Source organism: Rhineura floridana, chromosome 1 (genome assembly GCF_030035675.1).
Source record: "Rhineura floridana isolate rRhiFlo1 chromosome 1, rRhiFlo1.hap2, whole genome shotgun sequence".
In the NCBI taxonomy this organism is placed as follows: Eukaryota; Metazoa; Chordata; class Lepidosauria; order Squamata; family Rhineuridae; genus Rhineura; species Rhineura floridana.
The window spans coordinates 136,955,677-136,980,040 of NC_084480.1; the positions used below are offsets into that span (position 1 = coordinate 136,955,677).

Below are 24,364 nucleotides of genomic sequence, written 5' to 3' on the forward strand. Positions count from 1 at the left end.
TGAAGAAGACTAATTGTCGAAACGCGTTTGGCTATGCTATACATTTTGCAATTAATTACATATGGGCATTGATTTATGTGTATTGGCCACTGTTTACAAGTTGCCCTTTATCTTCACATTGTTATCGTCTTGATTATATCATATATTTTGTATTTCATTGTGTATGGGCACTGATTTTTATTATTATTTTGCTGGCCATCTTTATTATTATATGAGAATACTTATAGGGATTTTATATTGAATGTTTACATACATATTAAATTTTTGATATCATTTTATAATTATGTATTTTATGTCTGTACCTTAACTTTGTTTGGAGCACTATGTTTGCGTTAAGGTAGATTTTAACTTCACAGTTTTTGCTGTAGTGGATTGCAGCTTTAGGTTCAGTTCTGGTCCAGGCATAACATTGGATCCTGTAAACCACGGTTTGAAAACCAGGAGCCAACCTTAGGGAGGCACATATCTTTCCCTTCCTTTCTCCCTTCTCTAGAGCAAATGGTTCCTTCCTTTCTTTATTAACATTTACCGGGGTGTAGAATTGCATGTGCATTGCTGTTAGCCAGGGATATAATAACCATGGTCCCATCATAACTAGAGCTTGAGATCATGATTTGAACTAGAGTTGCAAATTATATTTTGACGTGCAGATGTAACTCTAAACCATTGTTAATGCTGATAGGAGAAGGGAAGAGGAATTTGCTTCAGAAAGCGGAAGAGGGAAGGGGATAGATTTCAGATCCCTGGGACTAGCTTCTGATCTGTGGTTTGAGGGAGCCAGGATTACTTTTACACCAGTCTCAGTTTAGCATGGTAAGGGTGTGTCTTTATTTATTCATCAGTGTACATGACACTCTCTCTCTCTCTATATATATATTTATAGCAAAAAACCATAAGTAAAAAAGACTAGTCCCTGCCCCAAAGAGTTTCCAGACATACGTTTTCTTCAACAGCCTACAGAATGACCAACTTCATCAGTTAAGCATTTTTCAACCTCTCACTCCCGTAGACCTATGTGAAAAAAAGACAACTTGACAGAGGATTTAGCAAGTTACTTGCCTGGAGGAATTGTTCCCCACCCCCAACTGTTCATTTACTTAACTAAAAAGCTATGTTAAAAAGGAAAGGTAGGAGAGAGATGTTCAGAAAGGTAATAACAGGAGAAATTCTCTTGTGGACCAGCACATGAATTCCTGGCTAAGTGCAAAACAAAAGCCCTTTTTAGTTTTGAAATATCTTGGGAGATACAGAACTACGTTTCAGTTTTTTGCTGTTCTCCTTGTCAAAAGCATAGGATATCTGATACTGGAGTCATATTTTTACTCCATCTGACATATAAAAGTCATCTATTTCTTAACTGTTGTTATTTTTCACTAAACTTCTTGGTCTCATATATTTTTCTTGTCATTTGTTTGTTTGTTTGCTTGAAAGCTTATTTCCTGATTCTTCAGCATAAAGAGTAGCCAAGAGTGGCTTACAAAACTACAGTATAATAAAATGCAACCTATACAATGAGTTAGCAAAGGTGATAAAATTCCAGCATTAAAGCTAATAAAAAACTAATCAGTGTAGATTTTAGGATCTAAGGACTCAATAGAAAAGTCTTCACCTGGCACCTGAAAGAAAATAGATGTCTTCCTGAGTGAGCCCCTTTAGGGAGGGGACTCCAAAGGCGGGGAATTGTGATGCCTGCCTGCCTTACTTCAGGTGACAGGGGATCTTGGATGACAATCTTAGCACTTGATAAGATCATACAAAGATATATTCTCATTGCACTAGCTCCAGTCAAGAGGCAGAACATTTTCTTGGACTTTTCTGTAATGTTTAATAGAAGAAAGTAGGTTGCAACCCAAAGTGGTATGTTACATTTGTGATTTTTGGAAAGGTATTCAGTATATCTACTGTAACTTGTATTACTTTCTGAATTAGCATAAAGGCTTTGGTTTATTGTGTTGAATATAAAACCTTTTCTATAAATCATACCACAAATGAGGGGCAGCGCTGGATGCCAAAAATAAAGTGCTTAGCTTCAGTTTGGAACTGATGGAAAAATTACTTTGTTATTAGCAAAAGAAGCTGTGGGAAATCTCTGATGTTGCAAGTAAACTGTTTGTTGGGAAACCAATACCATGGCAAGTGTGAATGTTAGTATGTTTGTCTGTTTGATACCTGACACTGTTGAAGCTAAGGAGGTTTGGGGCTGGTTAATGCCTTAGCAGGAGACCTTTGGGGGTCCCACTTACACCATTTTTCATTTTGTAAAGAAAATTAGTATATAACCATTATAAATAAATAAAATAAACATTATGGCTCACAAATCTAGAATTGTGGGACGGGAAAAAGACATTAAAGCAGGAAAAATAGCTTTGGTGAGTCAGACCTGTGGCCCACTGTTCACATTAACTATACTCACCAAATGCAATACTCATAAAGGATGAGTGGAAAATTACCCTCAGTCATGACTTGTTAACAGCCACTTCACATTATTGTATTGCCAGGACCAATACAAATACTGATGGCAGTAGGGGTTAGAAATAGATTTTGATGGTAATGATGATTAAGATTTAAATGAGCTTGCTTATTAATTCATTCATTCCCTGTTTTTCTGCTAGGATTATTGTTATTATTATTAATTTATTGTTGTTAGTATTAGTATTATTAGTATTAGTATTATATCCCGCCCTTCCTCCCAGTAGGAGCCCAGGGCGGCAACTCCCAAAGTGGCTCACTACAATTAAAATCCATCATGGACTGCCAAGCCCAGGCCCAGATATTTGTGTGTCATTTCCTCACCAATATCTAGATGGCTCTCAGCTTTGTTTTGAGTGATGGAAACACTGGAGGGAATGATGATATCCCGAGTCCTGCTAGAGTATGGCAGTGTCTGTGTGTCTCACATTACAGAGGCCAGTCTTCTGTTTGAAGGTGCTATTTGAAGGGCTGTTGGGTCCAAGTCTGGCTTAAAGACAATGAACCTTAAGAAGGGGAAACAGGGACTTTTGAGTGATGCCCATCAGCAGTTAGCATCCTAACAGCAGAATGAGCAGGCACACAAGTCACTTGGTCACAGACTTTCCCACTGTATTGTATTTCTATTTAAATTTTAGTAATTGTGTCTATGTTTGCATCTATACATATAAATTCCCATTTGGAAATTTTATGCAAATATGTCCTTTTTTAAAAAAAACACCCTCTCTTCTTTTTGGTGATGCCTTACCTCTTCTGGCCAGTAGTAAGAGGCCACACTACTGCCTCGGGCAGATGATGCTGAGGATTAGAGAGTGGAAAGAGCTGTGTGTGCCACATGGCTTGCCCTCTACCCTCAAGGTATCCCAGTGCATTGAGGGATGCAGTCTACCTGGCATTGTGGAAGTAAGATTGAACTGCAGATCTGATTGACTTTTGTACATAGGAAGGAGGATGCCAATTTGTCCTTCACCTCAGGCAACAAAATGATTCAGGCAAGTTCTGGAGCAGAACAAAATCTGCCGTATGAAAGAAAAAAAAAAGTATGATCATAATAACAATGTGATCATTAACCAGTATGTCAGGCCAGTACGGTGTAACAAACCATGAATATTTAAAAGGTTATGTTAGATATTTGAGGGATATTCTCATGAATAATTGTGGCCCAGAGTCTTTTACTATATCATGTGGGTGCTGTTTTAGATGACAGCAATGGCTATGATTCATGCTTCACACAAAAGTCACGCGGAAAAGTCCTTATGTGTTTGCACGCTTTCTAAACAATTTGGCTGGCGTTTTATTGTTGCCAGAGCATGAAAAGAAATATTAAACAATACTGGCTGGAATGTATGTTTAACATAGAAGGGCTGTAACTTGGTGGTAGAGCACATGCTTTGCATAAAGGTGGTAACTGGTTCAATCCCTAGCATCTCCAGGTACTGCTGGGAAAGAAGACTTATTTCTGAAACCCTGGGAAGCTGTGGCCATTCAGTTTAGAATCAACAATATTGAGCTAGGTGGACAAGTGATCTACTTGGTAGGAGGCAGCTCCTTATGATCCTAAGTATCCTTCATATTTGGAGATGTGCTTGGATATATGTGCATATATATGTATCTCCACACACATACAATACATCTATAGTATATACAGATACTATATCTAGCCTGTAGCCATGCGGAAGGGGAGAAAAGATGATGAAATCTAAAAAACAAAATGCAGTCTTTAATCATATGCTGTGTAATCTGATTCAAGCACACAGATTAAGTCCAGTTACAGATTTATCTGGTGTGTCTTAAAAAAAATACTAAAATGAGAACATGAGACACACAGCAATGTGATGTACCCAGGGTGAAATACCTCTGGCTGAATGTCATATACTAGGGGTTCCATTTCATATGTCCCTTATGGAATGGATTAAAGATGAAGTGAGGTGCAAAGGCCCAGTCTAGGGCACATTACCAAACAGACACACATTTTTTTTGGCAGATATTTGTTGTGATTGTTTTATTTTTCATATCTCACGGTAATGGTAGTAATGTTTTCAGTGCAGAGCAAGCAGTCAACCTTTCTTTAAATAAATGGATCTGTGCTTTTGGCGTGCTTAGCTAATATGTATGGCCCATTTAATGTAATTGTTTATGGTGACAGTCGTGTGTAGTGAGGTGGCCTGAGATTAGGTGCTCATGAAGAATTATCAGAAACACACAGGGAAAGAGGAAGAGGGGCTGCTTAATTGCTCTCGCTAAATGCCTTCCTTTTTTGAGTGGGTAGTGGCTTCAGTTTTTTATCTGCGACTCTTGAACTCCCTGTCCCCCCGCCATACACAAACACACAAGACAGATGCCCTTGTTGATACAAAATGTCACTGTTCGTCTTCCTTTGTGTACTAAATGCAAATGGTCATGTTGATTCCTATCTCCATCATGTCGCAATTAAGATTACTTTAAAACGAAATCCCCATTTGTCGTTCCAGAAAGGGATCATCTCCAACTCTACTCTGCAAGATCTCAAGGGAACCATGGAGACTTTTATGGAGAGCCTTGGGAAGCTCTTTACGGAGGTAGGGTGTGCCTTTTGTCTCTCTGTCTGGGGTTACTGATTCAATCATGCTGTAAACTGAGGTATCCAAATTACTGTGATTGTGGGTTGCGCTGTGAAGCCAGTGAGTGCAGTCCTGCTGTCTCTGTGCAAAGACATCTGCTCTGCTGGACATCACTGATGCATCAAGCCACCATGGCTCACCAACCTACGGTCATCTATATCTGTCACAAATGCTACATCTGCCAGGGGCAGGTGTAGGCTGCTCTTGTAGTGGTGGAGTCCATGAGGAGAGGCCAGTGCACGAGCCATTATAAGAAGCAGTTCAGTTCCCCAACCCTGATGTGGCCATGTGGCCATGTGGGGCATTCTTATATGCATGCATCTTGGAAGATCAGTTTAAAGTGGATTCAATGCATCCCATGTGGGGCAGCCCACACTTTCCCCCATTTAATTTGGATTTTTACAATCCATTAATAATGCAGTAAGGAAAAAAATCCAGTGTGAAACTGTATGTGAAGAACATAAGAAGAGCCCTGCTGGATCAGGCCAGTGGCCCATCTGGTCCAGCTTCCTGTTATGACAGCAACCAACCAGATGCCTGTGAGAAGCCTGAAAGCAGGACCTGAGCACAAGGTCACTCTCTCCTCCTTTGATTTCCAGCAACTGGTATTTGGAAGCATACTGCCTCCAGCCATGGAAGGAGAGCATAGCCATCATGCCTAGTAGCCATTGATAGCCATATCCTCCACGTATTTGACTAATCTTAAATCTATCCTGGTTGGTGGTCATCACGGCCTCCTGGGAGCAAATGTTGCTTAGCAGTGGATGTATTGAAGTGTGTTTTGTGGGCAGTTTTTTTTTTTTAAAGGTGTGTGGTGATTTTTTGTTTGGTGCCTGATATCACCACACCTCCTACTTCTGTTGGCAAGGCACTGCTCAGTGGTCTGGCTGGTAGGACCAGTTGCAACACACACTTTTTTTTAACCCACTGCTTTGTGTGAGTCTGGTGTATCAGAAAATTTGTATCTCAATTTTGTTTAAAAAAATTGCACATGCAACACAGGTAAGCAAATATCCCAGGTTCCTGGAACTGAGGGAAGGTTGGGAAGTAGTAATTGAGGGGAGGGAACAGCAACACACAGCACAAACATATCCCATGAAGTACCACGCTCTAGTGACTGTAGACAGGAAACATTAAGGCAGAATTCAGTTAAAAACTCTCATGTATGGACAAAGGTGCACAAAAGTGCACAATGGAAAATCAGATCTGTGCGGCTCATGTGTGCTTTAACACTCTGGTGTGTACTCAGCCCAAGAGACAGCAGTGCTGAACTTCCTTTCAGAAATTGGTTTTGCTAGTGAGCGGTTCATTTGGAAATTGAGGGTTATTATTTTGGCTTGGATGATTGGAGCCAGCTTTTCAAGCCCTTCGAATAAATTAAGTTATGCTGTACATTCTTTCCTGAGCGAATGAGCTCCCTCTGTTCTGGCTGACCTTTTATGTAAAGTGCTGGGTTGTTTGGGGTTTTTTGCCATGCTAGAACTGCTTTCTCCTCCATTTGAAAGTTGTCATTTACAAAAAAAAAAAATGGAGAGGAAAATTCAAGTATTCCTATTGTTCTTTCTTTTTTACTGCTTACTAGCTGTGGAGAGTTTACTCCCTGAACTGTAGTAACCTCTTGACTGAGCCGCCAGCAGGTCACTTGAGGTTGTTAAGAATTGCACTTCTACAGAGGAAGGAGAGAGAGAGAGAGAGGGAGAGAGAGAGGCATACCCTCCCATCCCACCCTTTCCTTGTTGAAGTTCCTTCAGTTCTTTTATTTCCTTGGGGGAGACTGACCTCTGTTGAATTCCAGAACCAATTAGTGTTCTTTCTGGCTGGAAAATAGAAAATAGCAGAACAATCTGATTGGAATCAAGGTAAAACTGCAACCAGTTTTAACTGCCTTAGAAGTTTGCCTGAAGCTTCCTGGTTACAGCTGTTTCCTGTTACATCATTTGAACATTGATGTTTCAGTCTTCTCTCTTTCTCTGGTAAAAATAATAATAAAAAAACCCCAAAGCCATGTGACGTTATCTTTGCCGATGTGGCTGTAAAAGTGCCTCACTGAGGAATGTGACTTTTCTTTGGCAGTTGTCCCAAGCAGCAGTTAGTACCTTTCCTCCAGTACTATTCAAGTTCAAAACAAAGGCAGCTTTTGGGCTTTGTGCTGTGTATAGAATGAAAACCATCCTTAACCGCATGCCCAACATTTTCTTTTAATGTCATGGCTTGTTAAATTCTCTATGACAAATACACGTAGGAATGGAGGCTTAACTCCTGAATTTTCTCTCCTTAGGAGCGTGTCCTGTTAGTAGGGCTGCCATCTGTCTGTAGGGATGTAGGGCAATAAACCTTCTAGACACCACTAACATGCATTTCTAATCTATTTAAATGAATGCAAATATTCAAACTGTATTTTGAATGGTTGAGGCTTAGCTAAAAAAAAATAATGGCCAGGTGGCTTCCATAACCGGACTGTCTATATGAAACTGGCTAAGCTATTTAAAACTGGGCAGCTGGCCATAGCTCAGTGGCAGAGCATCTGCCTTGCATGCAGAAGGTCCCAAGTTCAATCCCTGGCATCTCCAGGTAGTTCTGGGATAGACCCTGGAGAGCACTGCCAGTCATTGTAGACAATACAGAGCTAAATGGACCAATGGTCTGATTCAGTATAAGGCAGCTTCTTATGTTTCTATTTAGAATATATCTTATGAGGCTTTTATCAAAGTAAAAGTTGGTCTGAAATTCCTGCTGCAGGCAACACTGATGTTTGGAGACGTTTATATTTTGTGCCATTGGTGTGGTCTTGCAAACTAGCCTCCCTGTGTTCAGACACCTCTGGGTGACTGTAGCAGACCTGATATCTGCAAGCACCCATGGAAAATCCCCTTTTAGCTTCCTAATATGCTACTGCATACTGTTGTTCATTCTCCTCCTCACCCCCTTCCCTAGGCTTGCTACATAAAAAAGAGTTTAGGGATTCTGCACTTTTAGTAGTTGTGTAAAAGTGGAATTTCAGCATGTGTGCTTATCTTTCTAAGAAGATCATAACTAGTGCCTGAGTTTGCCTTTGCCCTTCTTCCTCCCAGTCCCTTTTCCTTTTATGTTGTGTCTTGTAGACTGTAATTCTGAGAGAGGGGACTGTTTTAAGTTATAATTGATCTTTGTAAGCTGCTCTGGGAGCCTTTTTCGGTAGAAGAGTAGGGTAAAAATGCTTCAGATAAATTAACCAGTAGAAAATCTTTCATCTAATTAAAGGATGACCTTTTAAATCGGGCAACATTTTTTTTAAAAAAAGGTTATTTTTAATGCAAGTACAAAAATTACAGATCTTAGAAAAGGCATTCCTCTCAGTGCAAATGAGAGAATGTCTCTACTGAAATGGTGCCTGCTGCAAGGCATGTGCACATTGCCTAAAAATAAAGTATGCACTTTCTTGAAAAGAATGGTTTTATTTGTAGACAAATATATGTATATTTAAATCAATCAACTGATTAAGTAATTAATATTAATTGACTCAGATTCTTTAACCAAGTGAAAGCCCTCATTTTTTTAGATCCTGAGTGGAACAGTTTTTCTTGAACAAATATCAAGAGTAGAACAGGAGAAAAAAAATAGGATTCCATCCCCAATTTTTGAATTTAAGCCCATGCTGTATAAGCCCACTGCCACGAGTGTTGTCAAGTGTTGTCAAGCACTGCAAGAACTTGGTGCACTCTTTCCTAGAATGTTGTCAGATTTTATACAATCACTCTGGCTATGTCAATTCTTTTGAAAGACCTTGGTTACTTTCCTTCTTTCTTTTAAATTAAGGTGGCAGATCACGGCAATTGAGAAGTCAGAGTGCCTGAATGTTCTTTGAGTTTATGTCATGTCCATGTGATTTTAAGCAATGGACTACTGAGCCTTAGGGGAAGAGGAATAAAGAGCACTGGGTGTCATGGCTAGTGTTGGATTTGGACTGGAGGGAGGGCTAGGTTCAAATCTGTACTCAGCCAAGAAGCTTGTTCAGTGGCAGACACCTTATCTCTCATCCTGAGCCATCTCACAGAATGTTGTTAGGACAAAATGGATTAGCCCAGAATGTTTTGGAGGAAGAATAGGATGCAAATATGACAAAGATTTGTGACTTACATTTGGCTACTACAATTCTTAAAGGTCTGATTCCACACATTTTATTTCCCTGTCAGTGGCTCCAGTGGTTCTTTGCCTCGATATGCCCAGACAAGTGACTTTGTTTCACTCAAAAATGGCTCCCCAGCCATCACATGAGCTGCAGATTCCTTTTCAGATTTTTGGACCTACACCATACAATGCAAGGGTGCCTTCTTTTTGTGGAGTAGAAGTTCATGTTCTGCTGTATTTACTGTGCTTCTGAAAACACCATACTTGCAATAAGAAAATAAATGGAGCTAGTTCAGGCTTGCACACCTTGTTTGGTGGTGGAGTCAAACTGGAATATCTACAACAGCTTCACTAAAGTTGGGTCCAAAATATAGACAACCATGCCCCTAGAAAGTTAGTCCTTGGAGATTGGAGAGAAGGACCGGCTCATTAGTTTGGTCTGTTAATATCCTGCCTTGATACATTCCTCCTCATCTTTCACCTGGAAGGAAGGGAATTCTTCTGGGATGAGAGAATTCCATAATCAGGGATGAATGGATTCTGCCCCTTCAGAAGAATGCTTTCTGTTCCTTTAGTGGAACAGCTGAGAATGCCATGGAATATAAGCAGCATGCACATACAAAAGCTGGTGGGCAAGCAATTCCTTCTCTATGTTCGCAAGAGGAAATTTTAAATTTGGGGGGGATGGTTTTTAATCAGAAGGTAACAACTTTGTATTGCTGTTTGAACCAATAGATTTTTGGTTAAGTATTTGTTACCAGCTTCAGAGGAAAATTGTGTGGGTTTTGAGCTGTGATCTGTAGATGAACTCCTCTTTTTTCTTTTCTTTTGAACTACAGCTAGAGAGCATGAAAAGCTGGAGCGACATGAGGCAGGAGGTGATGTTCCTGACCAATGTGAATGCCACAAGTTCTTCTACTGAAATTTACCAGGCAGTATCCCGAATAGTTTGTGGTCATCCTGAAGGTGGGGGATTGCAGATTAAATCTCTAAACTGGTATGAAGACAACAATTACAAAGCTCTCTTTGGAGGCAACAACAGTGAAGAAGATGCGGCTGGTTTCTATGACAACTCCACAAGTAAGTAGAATCCAGTAATGACATACATTTTGGGGGGGGGGGGGTTAACAGATCATTCGGTTACCATTCTTTTTTATTTTCAAAGATGCAGGAAGTTACTGTATGGAGATGGTCGGATAGCACTTGTATGCTCTCTAGGGTTGAAGTAGGAAGATGCTGTGCATTTAGTTCATCTTCCTTTGATTTTTTTTAAAAATGTTTCTTTTAAAGCACCCTACTGTAATGACCTAATGAAGAATCTGGAATCCAGCCCATATTCCAGGATTATATGGAGAGCTCTGAAACCTTTGCTTATTGGGAAGGTCTTGTACACCCCTGACACACCAGCAACAAGGGTAATCATGTCTGAGGTAAGAACTCTGAACCCAGTTTCCACTTCAACATCAACCAAAGAAAAAAGCTTGCTCTGTAACTTTTGCAGTCAAACTCATGAAGCTCTTGCACAAGATGGAACTGAAAGTATTGCATATGTGGCTAGACTAGACATGGTGTTTGTCATATAGTTTGCACTTTGCCCATCTTCCCAGTTCAGGGAAGGCTATACTCTGGAGCTTGGAGCTTCACAGAGATGTTGCATCTAGTCAGATTCAACTCAGACTGGGAGCTTATATAGGAGCTAGAGGGCTCTTAGCCAGACTCTGATCCAGGCAGGTGCTTACCTGAACTTCCCCCTCTTCCTTAGTAGACATGTGTGATTAACCCAGCAGTTTGACAGTGGTCTTGAAGCTCCTGCCTTGCTCTCTCATTCTTGTGACTCTGGGGGCGATGGGGGGGGGGGTCTGAGAACTGACAGAAATCCAGGCAACCAGTACAAAGATCTCTGCTCCTGCAGATGGAATGTAAAAAAAGAGCTAACATTTGGAAGACTGTTGACCCTCCCCCCACAAAACACTGAAATGCCTCTTCAGTAGTCTGTCTACAAGTGGAGTGGCAAATTTGGGAGGGGGCATTTTTATTTATCCCTAGCTGGGAGCCTAGAGAGTCTGCTGACATTCAGAGTAGACATTACTGGGTTAAATGAAGTAATAACCTGGCTCATTATAAGGTAGGCTCGTATGTCTAACAATTTTTGGGGGGGGTATGCATTCTATTCTTGGATATTTTTTTTTATTTTGGGGGAAATGTGGTCTGCACAGCACTCCCTGTCTGTAAGAAGACATTACCAATGGCCTGGCTCAATCCTATGCCATTGTTGTTATCTCTGACAGATCCTGTGCTGATATGCTGCTTGTTTGCGCAATTCTGTTTTAACATCCATAAGGTCCTCACTCATATGCTGTGTTTGCTGACCCAAGCAGATGCTCAAGAACAACTGTGTTTTAAGTTTACGTACTGCAGTGTTCTCTATGTGTGTGTATGCTTTGATGTTGCAAAGTTGTCCTGACTACTGTATAAGAGTGAACCAATAATAAATTGTTGAGGGATTGTGGGGATTGGGGTTGGATGGAGATAGTGCAACTGGCCTTTTGTGTTCTAGTGTCTGGAAGTAAATGATGGGCTGTGGAGTTTGACGGATAAAAGTCAGCACCAATTCTACTTAGGTCAGAAGTCAGAGACCCACTGGGTTGCTGGGTTGTCACCTTTTTGATGTTACCTTTGCCCCTTTCACTATCCTGGCAGGTAAACAAGACATTCCAGGAGCTAGGTGTCTTCCGTGATCTCGGAGGGATGTGGGAAGAGATAAGACCAAAGATAAGAACCTTCATGGAGAAAAGCCAGGAAATGGATCTAGTTCGGGTCAGTATGCCATAACTTATTGCTTCTGAGATAACACTGGATAGTTCTCTGGAGGCCTGTTTACAAGAAGTGACTTAAATCTGTTTATTTCAGTACTGTGATTGGCACTTTGGCCTCAAGTGAGTGTGTGCATGTCTGTGTAGTAGCTCATTCCTTCTGACAAGCCTGCTTGTGCAGGGTCTCCTTGTCTGTGCAATGTGACAGTAACCTGGGATGGAGCAGGAAGGTGCTTCTCTCTGGGCAACAGCTCTTCCCTTGGTGATTTCACAAAATGCCAGATAGGATGATTTATTATGCATAACTCAGGCAGATTCTGGCCAACGCACAAATCACTCCCACATACTCCCTTCCGCAGGCTACTGTGAATGTACACCTGCCAAGGACATGGCCCATGATGAATGTGAAACGAGGGGATATTCAAGTACAGGCAGGCTTCACATTCTGTTATGCTGAATGCTGCTATAATCACATTACATGGGGCTCTGAACTGGAGAAGGATGTGATTAAATATTACCTCACCAGCTGTAATGAAGGAAATGGGCGCAGGTCTTCCTGCTACTACCCAAACTTTGTGAAAAATGATTTTTTTGTTTAATTAACTACTTCGAAGAATAACAATAAATTATCTTAACCTTTTATATGGTAATACTGCCTAAAAAGCTTCCAATACAAGTTCAGCTGTGCTATTTGGTATATTTAATTTTGGAGAGCCAGTATTATGTAGTCTGTATTGACTAAATTGCTGGACTTTGACCTGGGGGTCCTGGCTTCAGATTCTTCCTCAGTCATGATGCTACTGGGAAGAGAGAGAGAAATAGTCTTGTCGATGCCTAAAGTGTAGAATGTTTCATTAATCAAAGATACTCTTCCTGAAAGCCTAATAACCTGTTCACATCCAGATGGACAAGGTACCTGTTTTGTTAAACTCACTACTTTCTTATGGAGTCTGGCTGAATTTGCATAGGGAAAAGCAAGCTCACCCAGACTTCTGTGAGAAAGCAGAGAGACTGTGGGGACTGTCACATGTGCTGTGCATCTGCAGCCAGGAAATAACAACTCTCTGGCCAGCTCCCTCAGCAGACGCATTTGGCAGCCGCACAAGCGGTCAGTTGTGACAGTGAGAGAGATGTTCAGGTTATAGCATTCTCTAAAGACAGACTTTTTGTTTAGAGTTCACAAGAACACAAAGTGTACTGTGATGTTCCAGAGAGGATGCAAGCCAGATTCACTGGTGAATAACCTCTCCCACCCCCATGCCCCAAATCGGACAGTTCCAGCTGTTTGGGGTTTCCTTCCTTTCCCATTCCTGCACAGGTTAATCAGAAGGGAGACAAGTGAATATCACCACATGATGTTGTGGTTTGTTTCAGTGTTTTAACAGGGTGGGGGATAAATCCTCCCTTCCTTTGCTATATCAATGTTAGGGATGGCTGCACAACTGGCAACCAGTTCAGTAGCTAGCACCAAAATAGAACTCTCTGTTGTTGTGTGCCTTCGAGTCGATTATAACTTATGGCGACCCTATGAATCAGCGACCTCCAACAGCATCTGTCGTGAACCACCCTGTTCAGTACTTGTAAGTTCAGGTCTATGGCTTCCTTTATGGAATCAATCCATCTGTTTGGCCTTACTCTTTTTCTATTCCTTTCTGTTTTTCCCAGCATTATTGTCTTTTCTAGTGAATCATGTCTTCTCATTGTGTGTCCAAAGTATGATAACCTCATCGTCAGTTTCATCATTTTAGCTTCTAGTGACAGTTCTGGTTTAATTTGTTCTAACACCCAATTATTTGTCTTTTTCGCAGTTCATGATATTTGAAAAGCTCTCCTCCAACACCACATTTCAAATGAGTTGATTTTTCTCTTATCTGCTTTTTTCATTGTCCAACTTTCACATCTATACAGAAAGATCAGGAATACCGTGGTCTGAATGATTCTGACTTTAGTGTTCAGTGATACATCTTTGTATATGAGGACCTTTTCTAGTTCTCTCATAGCTGCCTTCCCCAGTCCTAAACTTCTTCTGATTTCTTGACTGTTGTCTCCATTTTGGTTAATGTGCCATGGTATTGATAATCCTTGACAAGTTCAATGTCCTCATTGTCAACTTTAAAGTTACATAAATCTTCTGTTGTCATTAAAAATGGTAAAGGTGGAGGTGTCCCCACACTTATAGTGTGAGTCGTTTCCGACTCTTAGGGTGACGTCTTTCGACGTTTACTAGGCAGACCGTATATATGGGGTGGGATTGCCAGTTCCTTCCCCGGCCTTTCTTTACCCCCCAGCATATGCCGGGTACTCATTTTACCGACCACGGATGGATGGAAGGCTGAGTGGACCTTGACCCCTTTTACCGGAGATTCAACTTCCTCCTGCCGTTGGAATCGAACTCTGGCCGTGAGCAGAGCTTCGGCTCTGTTACCGCCACTTACCACTCTGCACCATGGAGGATCCTTTCTCATTACTTTAGTCTTTTTGACGTTCAGCTGTAGTCCTGCTTTTGTGCTTTCCTCTTTAACTTTCATCAGCATTCATTTCAGATCATTACTGGTTTCTGCCAAGAGTATGGTATCATCTGCATATCTTAAATTATTGATATTTCTTCCTCCAATTTTCACAGCTCCTTCATCCAGTCAGGGTCATGGCTGACTCCTGAAACTTTCTGTTAAAAGCTGGGGCAGGGGTGGCAGCCCATCCTGTACTATTGGAGAAAAGTTGGGGCTAGCTGCCAGCTGCGAACCTGAGCACTTTAGAGATCTAGAGCAGAGGAGAGGGCAATGTTTGGGGAGGGGAAGGAAAAATGGGTTTTCTTTCAACCAGATGGCTGTCTGGTCAGTTAAAGGCTTTCCCTTGTGTGCAGCCCTCATCCTGCTGGAGTATCCATGGAAGCATTAGGACAGTGTTCACATGCAGTCTTTCATCTTCCTAGTTTTTCCTCTCTCTTTTCCTCTCTTATTTTTAAAACCATTATTTTTCAGCATGCCTTGAGTTTCCCCCCCACTTGCAGAAATTCCACTTTTCTGCCCTGCTGGTCAGCATGGGGGCTTCCCACTTTGTTAGTAGAGGGAATGATAATGTAACACAGAGCTAAGATCATCATCATTAAGTTCTTCACTGTGGTCAAACAAAGCTTGCAGATATGACCCAACATTTTGGTGCCTGAGCCACCCTCATGGCTCTAAAAGTAAAGGTGTCCCCGCACTTATAGTGCGAGTCGTTTCCGACTCTTAGGGTGACGTCTTGTGATGTTTACTAGGCAGACCGTATATATGGGGTGGGATTGCCAGTTCCTTTCCCGGCCTTTCTTTACCCCCCAGCATATGCCAGGTACTCATTTTACCGACCACGGATGGATGGAAGGCTGAGTGGACCTCGACCCCTTTTACCTGAGATTCGACTTCCTCCTTCTGTTGGAATCGAACTCCGGCCGTGAGCAGAGCTTCAGCTGCGTTACCGCTGCTTACCACTCTGCGCCACGGTATTATAGCATATAATAATAAGCTAGATAATAGACATTTTGCTGATTTATAATGATAACTCCAAATTGGCCAACTGGGGTGCCTCTCCCTGCATAATGGTGGGGCTGGCTCTGCAAAGGTGGCTCATTGGCCTACTAACTTTTTCTTTAGAGACCAGTGTTTGGTTACCATGACACTGCAACTTGTTCTCTAAACTCTTACAGGATAAATACAGAATGTAGGTATTAAAAGAAAAAAGTTGATATGCCCACTTTCTGTTGTTTTTGTTTTCTTCAGAGCTGGACCAGTTTCTAACTTGTTTGACACCAAATTTAGTGCTCTGTAACTTGCTGTGTGAGGAATCATCTTTGGCTTAATGGTATTGGAGGATCCCTGCATTAGGAAGTTAATGTTCAGTTTATGCTTCATTGCCTCTTTTCCAATGCTATTACTATGCTGGCAGTGCTTAACAATCACCAAGCAGGATGAAACAATTTCTTCCCTTAAGCCTCTCCAATTTTCAGTAATGCCTTGTTTATTTGCTCTTGGCAATGGAATTTTTTTTCCCTTCCAGAGACTTTGTACAAGGCTGCCACCTAGTGAGACAAAAATGGAAATTGTGCAAAGGGGTTGACTGAAATATTTCACTGAAAAGGGCAAGATAAATATTTTACATGTTAAGCTCACCCACTCACCCAGTTCAGTTTATGCCCTGTTTAGTGGTATTGCCACTATGGTTCTGATTCTGTGATCAGGAAACCTGTGGGGGCCTGGCCCCTCAGGGGTATTCCAGGCCCCTTCTTTCAACGTTCATAGTGAGCAAATGGGCAGAATATTGCCTGTAAATGTATACAGGCACTATCCTGCCCAATTGTTCACCAAGAAGTAATTCAATTAAATCCTTTTAAATGGGTTACTCTACCTGTTCTGGTTATAGTACAATACTTTCCCATCCCCTTAGGCCCCGCACCACAACATATCTTTCTCTTTGACATGCTAGCTATTCGTATGCAGAGAAGGGCTTATAAAGACTCTGGGGGAACATTCAAATCTTAAGGAAAGTAGGCAGCTGCAGAAGGATATGCTAAGCTCCTCATAATGTGTTTGGTTTTCTAAGTGCAGGGAGATTCTTCCATGGGGGAGAATCGTCCCCTTCCCCCAAACTGTTCTAAAATGGTACAGTGAGTCTCAGGAAGGCTGCGTGATGCAGTATTTCAGAATTTGCATGTTGGCTTTTTTTGGCAGGGGAATGGCATAGAGTAAGAAGAATCACTTCCCCAAATGGTACTTAGTATACTGTGGTATTTTCCCAAAACCCTGATTAGAGTGAAGTTGCTTTTGGAACCAGAAGTTGCTGCTAGGTGGACCTGTATCTACAATTAACAATAGTTTTTGTGACTGTGGTTTAGATAACCTAAATGCTAATACAAGAGAACATAAGGAGAGCCCTCTTGGATCAAGCCGAAGGCTCATCTAGTCCAGCATCCTGTTCTTATAGTGGCCAGCCAGATCTCTATGTGAATCCCACAAGCAGGGCCTTGTGCAGGAGGAAGGAGGAGTAAAAGAGAGGGATGGGTGAGGGAAGGACACCAGTACAAATGGCAGATCATCTAATTCAGGTGAATAGTTTCCAGTTGACTTGCCTTTTTCTCAACTTAGGTGGAAGAAATATAATCACAACAATAGTGTAGCCTCTGGCTAACTTGGAAGTAACCCTCATTCTTACAACCAGGTGTTGAGAGTTAGGCTACAAAAAAGCTTAGACATGTCCAGAAGAGCAGAACACACAGTTCAGTAATGAGTGGTCTTTCCTACTTAATCTGAATTCTAATGTAAGAGATGGAAAGAGGTTATGTCCAATAAGTTTGAGGTTGAGCTTCAAGTGAGAAGATTGACGTTGGCCACCTTTGTAGACTTGCTGGCTTATTGTGGTTTACCTTGAATGAGCAACACACTGCTGCTTGCTGCCTGATCACTTCCACGTCTCCCCTGGTACAAGTGCAACAAATAAATCAGGAAGCCTTGGCTTCCCAATATGTCTATACATAGGATTGTGGTGTGCTGCTTCCTCACCAAACCAACAACAAAAGCAGGGCTTCAGGCTGGCATGATTTGATAGGGAGCAACGAACCACGGTCCCTGGTTCAGACATAATGGGAAGCCAAAGCTTCGTGGTTTGTTTATCCTGCTTGTGCCAAAGGAGAAGCAAAGAGGAATGACTGGTCAGTGTGCAGGAGCACACTGCGCATTCCACATAAACCACAATCAGCTAGGAAGTCTGACTTACTGTTCTGTGCAAGCACAGACAATAATTCTGTAAACTGCTCTTTATAATCTTTTCTCTTTGTGATCAATGCCGTTAACCTACTTCATCCTGTTGATAACATTAGACATTGCTGAAGAACAAGCTCCTTTGGAAACACCACTTAATGGGTTCAAGCTGGACCATTGAAAATGTCTCCCTCTTTTTGGCAAAGTACCCAGAAGATGTTCACCCAGTGAATGGCTCAACCTACACCTGGAGGGATGCTTTCAATGAAACTGACCATGCTGTTCTGTTTATTTCCCGCTTCATGGAAGTGAGTCTTATTCCTGCTTGGACATACTTGCTAATGTTTTGACCTTATTTATTATCATCAGGTCTATTCCTTTTTTATTCCAAAAATGATTTGGAAATTTGTGATGTGCTGTTTAAGAAAAATGGCTTCTAAGAGATTCCCAAGGGATACACAAGGCCAGCTTCAGGTTTGGATGAGGAGCTCTTGGGCAAGATGTCATCAGTGGGTCTCCTTAGCTGGCCAGCTAAGCCACATCCCCAGTTCTTCTGGGAAAAAGTTGCATTCGAACTTTTTGTGGTGTAACTAAAAGTCAGCTCCATACTACCTTTAGTTATGCAGTGCTAATCTGAACTAAGGAGAAAAGTAAAAACTATGTTATGCCTTTGTTCAAAGATTGTGCCCAGCATCCATTCACTTTAAACCAGTTTCTTATTCATTTGTCTGTTATCATTGCAGTGTGTCAATTTGGACAAACTGGAAGCCATGCCTAGTGAGGTGCGGCTTATCAACAAGTCCATGGAGCTGCTAGATCAGAGGAGGTTTTGGGCAGGCATCGTTTTCCCTGAAATTGCTCCTAGCAGTGTGGAGTTGCCTCATCATGTCAAGTACAAAATAAGGATGGACATAGACAGTGTGGAGAGGACAAACAAAATTAAGGATGGGTGAGCAGTTGTCAGAGAGACTTTGTGAAGTTCATTATAGGAACAGGCATGAGAATTCTGAATTGACAGTAAATTGTTTTGCTTCGGTATAGGTACTGGGACCCAGGGCCTCGAGCGGATCCTTTTGATGACATGCGCTATATCTGGGGAGGCTTTGCTTACTTGCAGGATGTGATAGAGCAGGCAGTCATCCGGGTTCTGACAGGCTCTGAGAAGAAAACTGGTGTCTATGTTCAGCAGATGCCCTATCCTTGTTACGTGGATGACATGTAAGTGACAGTGCAAGTGATGTTAGGGTGTCAAAGTGAAGCAGCTCATACTTTGATCAAAGATGGCATTGGATAGGAAGGAGAGACCATTTAGATTCTGATCAATTTAGTGGCTGATCAGATGGCTCTGAAAGCTGAATGGCGATGGCCTTCCTTTCTTTTTTCCCAAAAATTCAGAACATTAACTTTCAGTTTAGCTGTGATGGTAACCACTGATGGACAAATTCACAGACAATGGGTCTAATTTTGAAAAGCTATCTAATTAGGTAGCCATCTTCACATCTTGGAGTAGTGAATTACACATTGCACGAAATATTACCTTTTGGCTGAACTTACTGCCAGTTCAGCATAACAACCCCAAGTCTTTGCCGTTCTTCGGCTTTCCCTGCTGCAGATTCCTGCGTGTCATGAGCCGATCAATGCCCCTCTTCATGACTCTGGCTTGGATCTACTCTGTGGCTGTGATCATCAAGGGTATTGTCTACGAAAAGGAAGCCCGTCTGAAAGAGACCATGAGGATCATGGGACTTGACAACAGCATCCTCTGGCTTAGCTGGTTCATTAGCAGCTTCATTCCCCTACTCATGAGTGCAGGGCTCCTGACACTGATCCTCAAGGTGAGTCTGGCTCCATTTTTTACTCATGGATGTTTTATCCATGAACGTTGATCTAGTCTAGTGGTTCACCATGTAAGATGAGGAAAACCCGTGTTCAGATTTTACCCGAGCCGCACATCTTGGAATCCCAAACCCATGTCTTTATTAGGATACATCAAAATGTCACAAAAATTAGAACAAACATTTGAGTTCTCCAGGACTCTTAACCAGGTGGGATGTTAAGCAAAGGGTGGGGGGAGGAAATAAGGTGGTTTGATGTGGCTAAACTACCATTTTTTATATCATGGGGGAGACTGTTTTAAAATCTCGTTACAATTCAGGACTCATTATAAGACTCATTATAATGCAGTCCACTGCAGCTGTACTGAATATGAAGGGAAAGGGGAGCCATTGTTTGATGATGGGGAGGTGGAGGTTGTTAGGTTTGTGCATGCTCCATGCCATTCAAGTGTTCACTAATGAACTGTTCAGGGCCAATTTTTTTTGTTGACTTTTAATTCACTGTAGATTAGTGTTTGCTCTAGAAAGGTCCTTTGACATATTTTTCTTTTATTTTCACCATGACCATGGCAGGGTCACCAAAAAGCATCTTATGTTAGCCCACTGGTGGACTATAGATCAGAGGAACATAGGAAGTTGTCTTATTCTGAGTCAGGCCATTGGCCCATTTTGCTCAGACTGGCAGGGTTCTCTCCAGGGTTTCAGGCAGAGTCTTTCCCAGCCCTACCTGGAGATGCTAGGCAATTGAACTTAGTATCCTCTCCATGTAAGGCAGATACTCTGCTATTGAGCTTTAGCCCTTCCTCAAAGGGAATCACTGGCCTGTGTGCCTTTGGTTGCCACCAGTCAAGGGAGAGCACTTGATATAATCTGTATCCAAGGGAAAAATGGACGTTAGGAACAGACATCTTCTTGCACAGACTACCTATTTGTTGAATATAATCACTCAGTTCACAGATAACTCACAGTAGCGCATAGTTCAGCCATGGGAGAGCTGGCATGGTGCAGGAGCTAAATGGCTGTTTTGCATGTGGGAAACCCAGGTTCAAATTCCCCACTCAGCTGAAAAGCTCCAGACCAAGTCACTATCTGTGAGCCTAACCTACCTCACAGTTTTCTGAGGCTAGCATTGTAATGTCTATGCAGAAATAAGTCCCACTGAGTTCAGTGGGGCTTACTGCCAGGTACATGAGTATACAGTTGCATCCTGTGCTGTAAAATGTTTGCCTGAGCTCCCTGAGGATGGAATAGAATGTCAGAGTAATAGCAGAATGTAGTATGATCTGATTATCAGAAAGAGGTCAGAGGACACAATTCCTTTTCTGTAGGCAAGTCCTAAAGGTGAGATGGCTGAGGACCTTTTGGCATATTCCGCAGCAGCAAACCCAGGGAGCTGCCAGGCACCATGTGAGTGTCTGTGTGTATGACATGTCCATATATCTGCTGCAAACACATGTTTGCCCCCAGTTGTTCACTTAGGGTTAGAGTTGTCCCCACTTGTAATATGAGGATGATGAATAAGAAGTGTGAATTGGCTCATAGGTGCAAGTGTTTCATTGACTGTATGACTGGTCTTCTCTTTATCCAGAAAGGAAACTTGCTGCCCTACACTGACCCCAGCGTGGTGTTTGTCTACCTGTCTATCTTTGGGGTGGTGACCATCATGCAGTGCTTCCTCATCAGCACCTTATTCTCAAGAGCCAACTTGGCAGCAGCTTGTGGGGGGATCATCTACTTTACTCTCTACTTGCCTTATGTGTTGTGTGTTGCCTGGCAGGACTACATTAGCTTCTCTGTCAAAATGTTTGTGGTGAGTAAATGTGGTAGTGTGTGTGTGTGTGTTGGGTGGGGGATGGTGTTGGCACTGCCAGTAAAGACAGAATTTTGGTCTAGTCTGGACAGATCTACTGGGACTTTTTATTGGATAATGAGCAAGAGAACCCAAGCCTGATGCACGAAGGCAACTAAGAGGTTTTGGGCCCTGTACGTTTTTCTCTCTGCCATTTGAGGGGGGACATTTACTTAGCCAAATTATGTGGCTTTCGTATGCATTTGTTTAGGTTTCCTGAATGGAAACAGAGCTAGTTAGGATTCAGTGCACCAGTGTGGTGTAGTGATTACAGTACTAGGACTTAGGCTGAAATCTCCATTTGGCCATGCAGCTCACTGGGTGACCTTCACCAAGTCACAAACTTTCAGCCTAACCTACCTCACAGGGTTGTTGTGGGGATAATATGGAATGGGGGGAAATCAGGTATGCCACCCAGAGCTTTTTGGAGGAAATGTGGGATATAAATGTGTGTACTTAAACATTTCCCCATAGTTTCTTTCAAAACTGCTCCAGGAACATTTGTTTTCAAGACCGCATGAGCATAGCATAGTTCCTCACTGCATAATTGCCAACTCCAGTACTTAATGGATGATCCATTAATATAGTAAGCAGCCACCCCACACATGGTACTTGGATCTAAAATATTACTGGAGCTGCATGGGAAGTGGCTCATGTACCATGTTACTTTGGTCCCTGTTGCTTAGTGTTTATAATTATGGCAGGGTTAATTTTTCATTACTCTGAAACATGAATTAATGAATAAGCCAAGTATATTAAGTGGTGCCTTTCCTCTCCAGAGCCTGCTTTCTCCTGTAGCCTTTGGGTTTGGCTGCGAGTACTTTTCCCTGTTTGAAGAGCAGGGAGTTGGGGTGCAGTGGGACAACATACTGGGAAGCCCTTTGGAAGAAGACAGCTTCAACCTGACCACTTCTGTGTACATGATGCTGTTTGATAGTTTGCTGTATGGGATTATGACTTGGTACATTGAGTCTGTCTGTCCAGGTGAGGCATAATGCTTCAAATCTCTCTTCACCTTGCCCCATTATTTCCATTTCCCATCTTCCCTTCCTCTGTGAGTTATGTCTGCCAACTTGGGATGCTGCTGCTTTCACAAGCTTATCCAACCGTGGGAGATCCCAGGCACAGAAACCTCGCAGTAGCTGCATTGATTCACCAGAGAGAGTGGGCACAAAAAACTTGAGAGGGCTGGCCCTACTATTAGGCAGAGTGAGGCAACCACCTAAGGCAGCAGATGCTAAAGGGAAGAGGAGATGCTAAAGGGAAGGGAAGCAGAGAGAGCTGTATGTTCCATGCAGCCTGGCCTGCACTAAGTATGCAATGGAGGATGCTGTCCTGTTGCCATTGTTGAAGTAAGATTCAAGTGTCTGTCCAGTCTACTTTTGTGCATGGACTGGGGGCTATGGTGTCATCCTGGTGTCATTTTGTCTTTCACTTCAGGCAGCAAAATCCCTGCCTAGCCCCGTACCAGTCTCTCACATCACTTTTGTGAGTCTGCTTGCTCAGGAGATCCTGGTCCTTGGCAGCAATAACAATCCATTCTTCCCCAGACCAAGTCTGTTATTTGTCCATGTGCATTCACTTGCCCAGCTGCATTATGTCTAGTGGATGGAAGCTACTGCCTATGAGCTCCCTTTAGCCACTTTGAGGGCATGAAGAGAGTGCTTTGTAAGGTGATTGGTAGAGGCTCAAGTCCTACCCTCAAGTGTTTACCTAGATTCTCAAGGGAAATAAGATACATTGATTTGAGGAAGGCTGCAATTCTATGCACAATTGCTTTGAGAATAAGTCCTATTGAATTATGTGGGATTTACTTTATTTGCACTATAAGTGGAAGATCTAATTTTGCAAGCATACTTGTCAGATCTTAAAAAAGAATTTTGCGCATTAACTTGTATGGTTACAACAATCCATTCAGTTCTGAAAATAAACATTTCTTGGAATAATTACTTTACTTTTGCAATTTGATGCTGCTTTGCATACATGCCTGCAGGATAGGGTTACCATCATTTTGTCATTTCAAAAAGAGTACATTTGGCTTCGATAAGTGAAAAGTAAGAGTATGCTGTTGCACCATCTCAAAAAGAATACATGTACTCTTAAAAGAGTATGGTTGGTAACCTTACTGTAGGATATATTCCTGTATTTCAGGCATGACAACTTCTGCTAAGTTGATTTGTGTGACTTAATTTTTAAAAAAAAGCATTAAAGAAAGAATCCCTCTCCCATATCCTAATTATGGTGAATCACTCCATCTAAGATTATATAAAGTCAGGCCAAATTAAGGTAAACAGAGCTATAGGTTAACAGATGGAAATCCTCAAAGGGTACAGAAACAAATGTGAGTGCTGGTTAAAAAAATGAGTTTCCAAGTGTGATTCAGCAACTGAAAGAACCTGCTGTTTTCCTCTTCAGCACACATCACTGATAACATGATGTTCTCATTCAATATTTAAGCTCAGATCGTGTACGATGGCTTTCATATCACCTGTGTGAGTGATCAGGTACCCTGGCAGACTCAAAGGCCAGCCTGGATAATGTGGGCAGAGTTGACTCTAGCGCTTGTAGAATAGTCTAAATCCAATACTTTGAGAATCATCTTACCCATTGCACATCAGAAATATCCTGAATGATTTTCCCCAAGTCTTATCCAGATCATTTTGTCTCTTGCTTAGGCCAATATGGCATTCCCAGACCCTGGTATTTTCCCTTTATGAAGTCCTATTGGTGTGGTGAGGAATCCGGGGAGCGACAGCTCCCTTCTCTTCACATGAAATCATCTGAAAGTAAGTGACTGATTTCCCCCCCACATATTGTTCAATGGCAAACCAGGCTTCTTTAATGGAAAATGTTTTGACAGTTCAGGCGTTCTGCAGTTCTCAGTTAGATTTCTGACTGGCTCAGTGCTGAAGTAGCCTGCGTTTGTTATAATATGCTGTGCCTCATTAAGTAGATTTAC

General features: G+C 42.0%; 1 protein-coding gene across 4 annotated transcripts in view; it reads left to right on the forward strand.

Annotated features, from left to right (window-relative positions):
* ABCA1 (ATP binding cassette subfamily A member 1) overlaps positions 1-24,364 on the forward strand; it is a 134,493-nt gene that overhangs the window by 74,750 nt on the left and 35,379 nt on the right. For 3 of the 4 annotated variants that reach the window (XM_061633173.1, XM_061633193.1, XM_061633184.1), the window contains exons 8-18: positions 4,941-5,027; positions 10,016-10,256; positions 10,467-10,606; positions 11,877-11,993; positions 17,841-18,029; positions 18,465-18,670; positions 18,763-18,939; positions 19,334-19,556; positions 21,145-21,366; positions 22,185-22,389; positions 24,081-24,191. In XM_061633173.1, the coding sequence (XP_061489157.1) occupies positions 4,941-5,027; positions 10,016-10,256; positions 10,467-10,606; positions 11,877-11,993; positions 17,841-18,029; positions 18,465-18,670; positions 18,763-18,939; positions 19,334-19,556; positions 21,145-21,366; positions 22,185-22,389; positions 24,081-24,191 (1,918 nt within the window). Of the gene's footprint in view, positions 1-4,940; positions 5,028-6,830; positions 6,929-10,015; positions 10,257-10,466; positions 10,607-11,876; positions 11,994-17,840; positions 18,030-18,464; positions 18,671-18,762; positions 18,940-19,333; positions 19,557-21,144; positions 21,367-22,184; positions 22,390-24,080; positions 24,192-24,364 lie in introns of those variants that run through there. The other variant, XM_061633202.1, reaches the window with a different exon arrangement.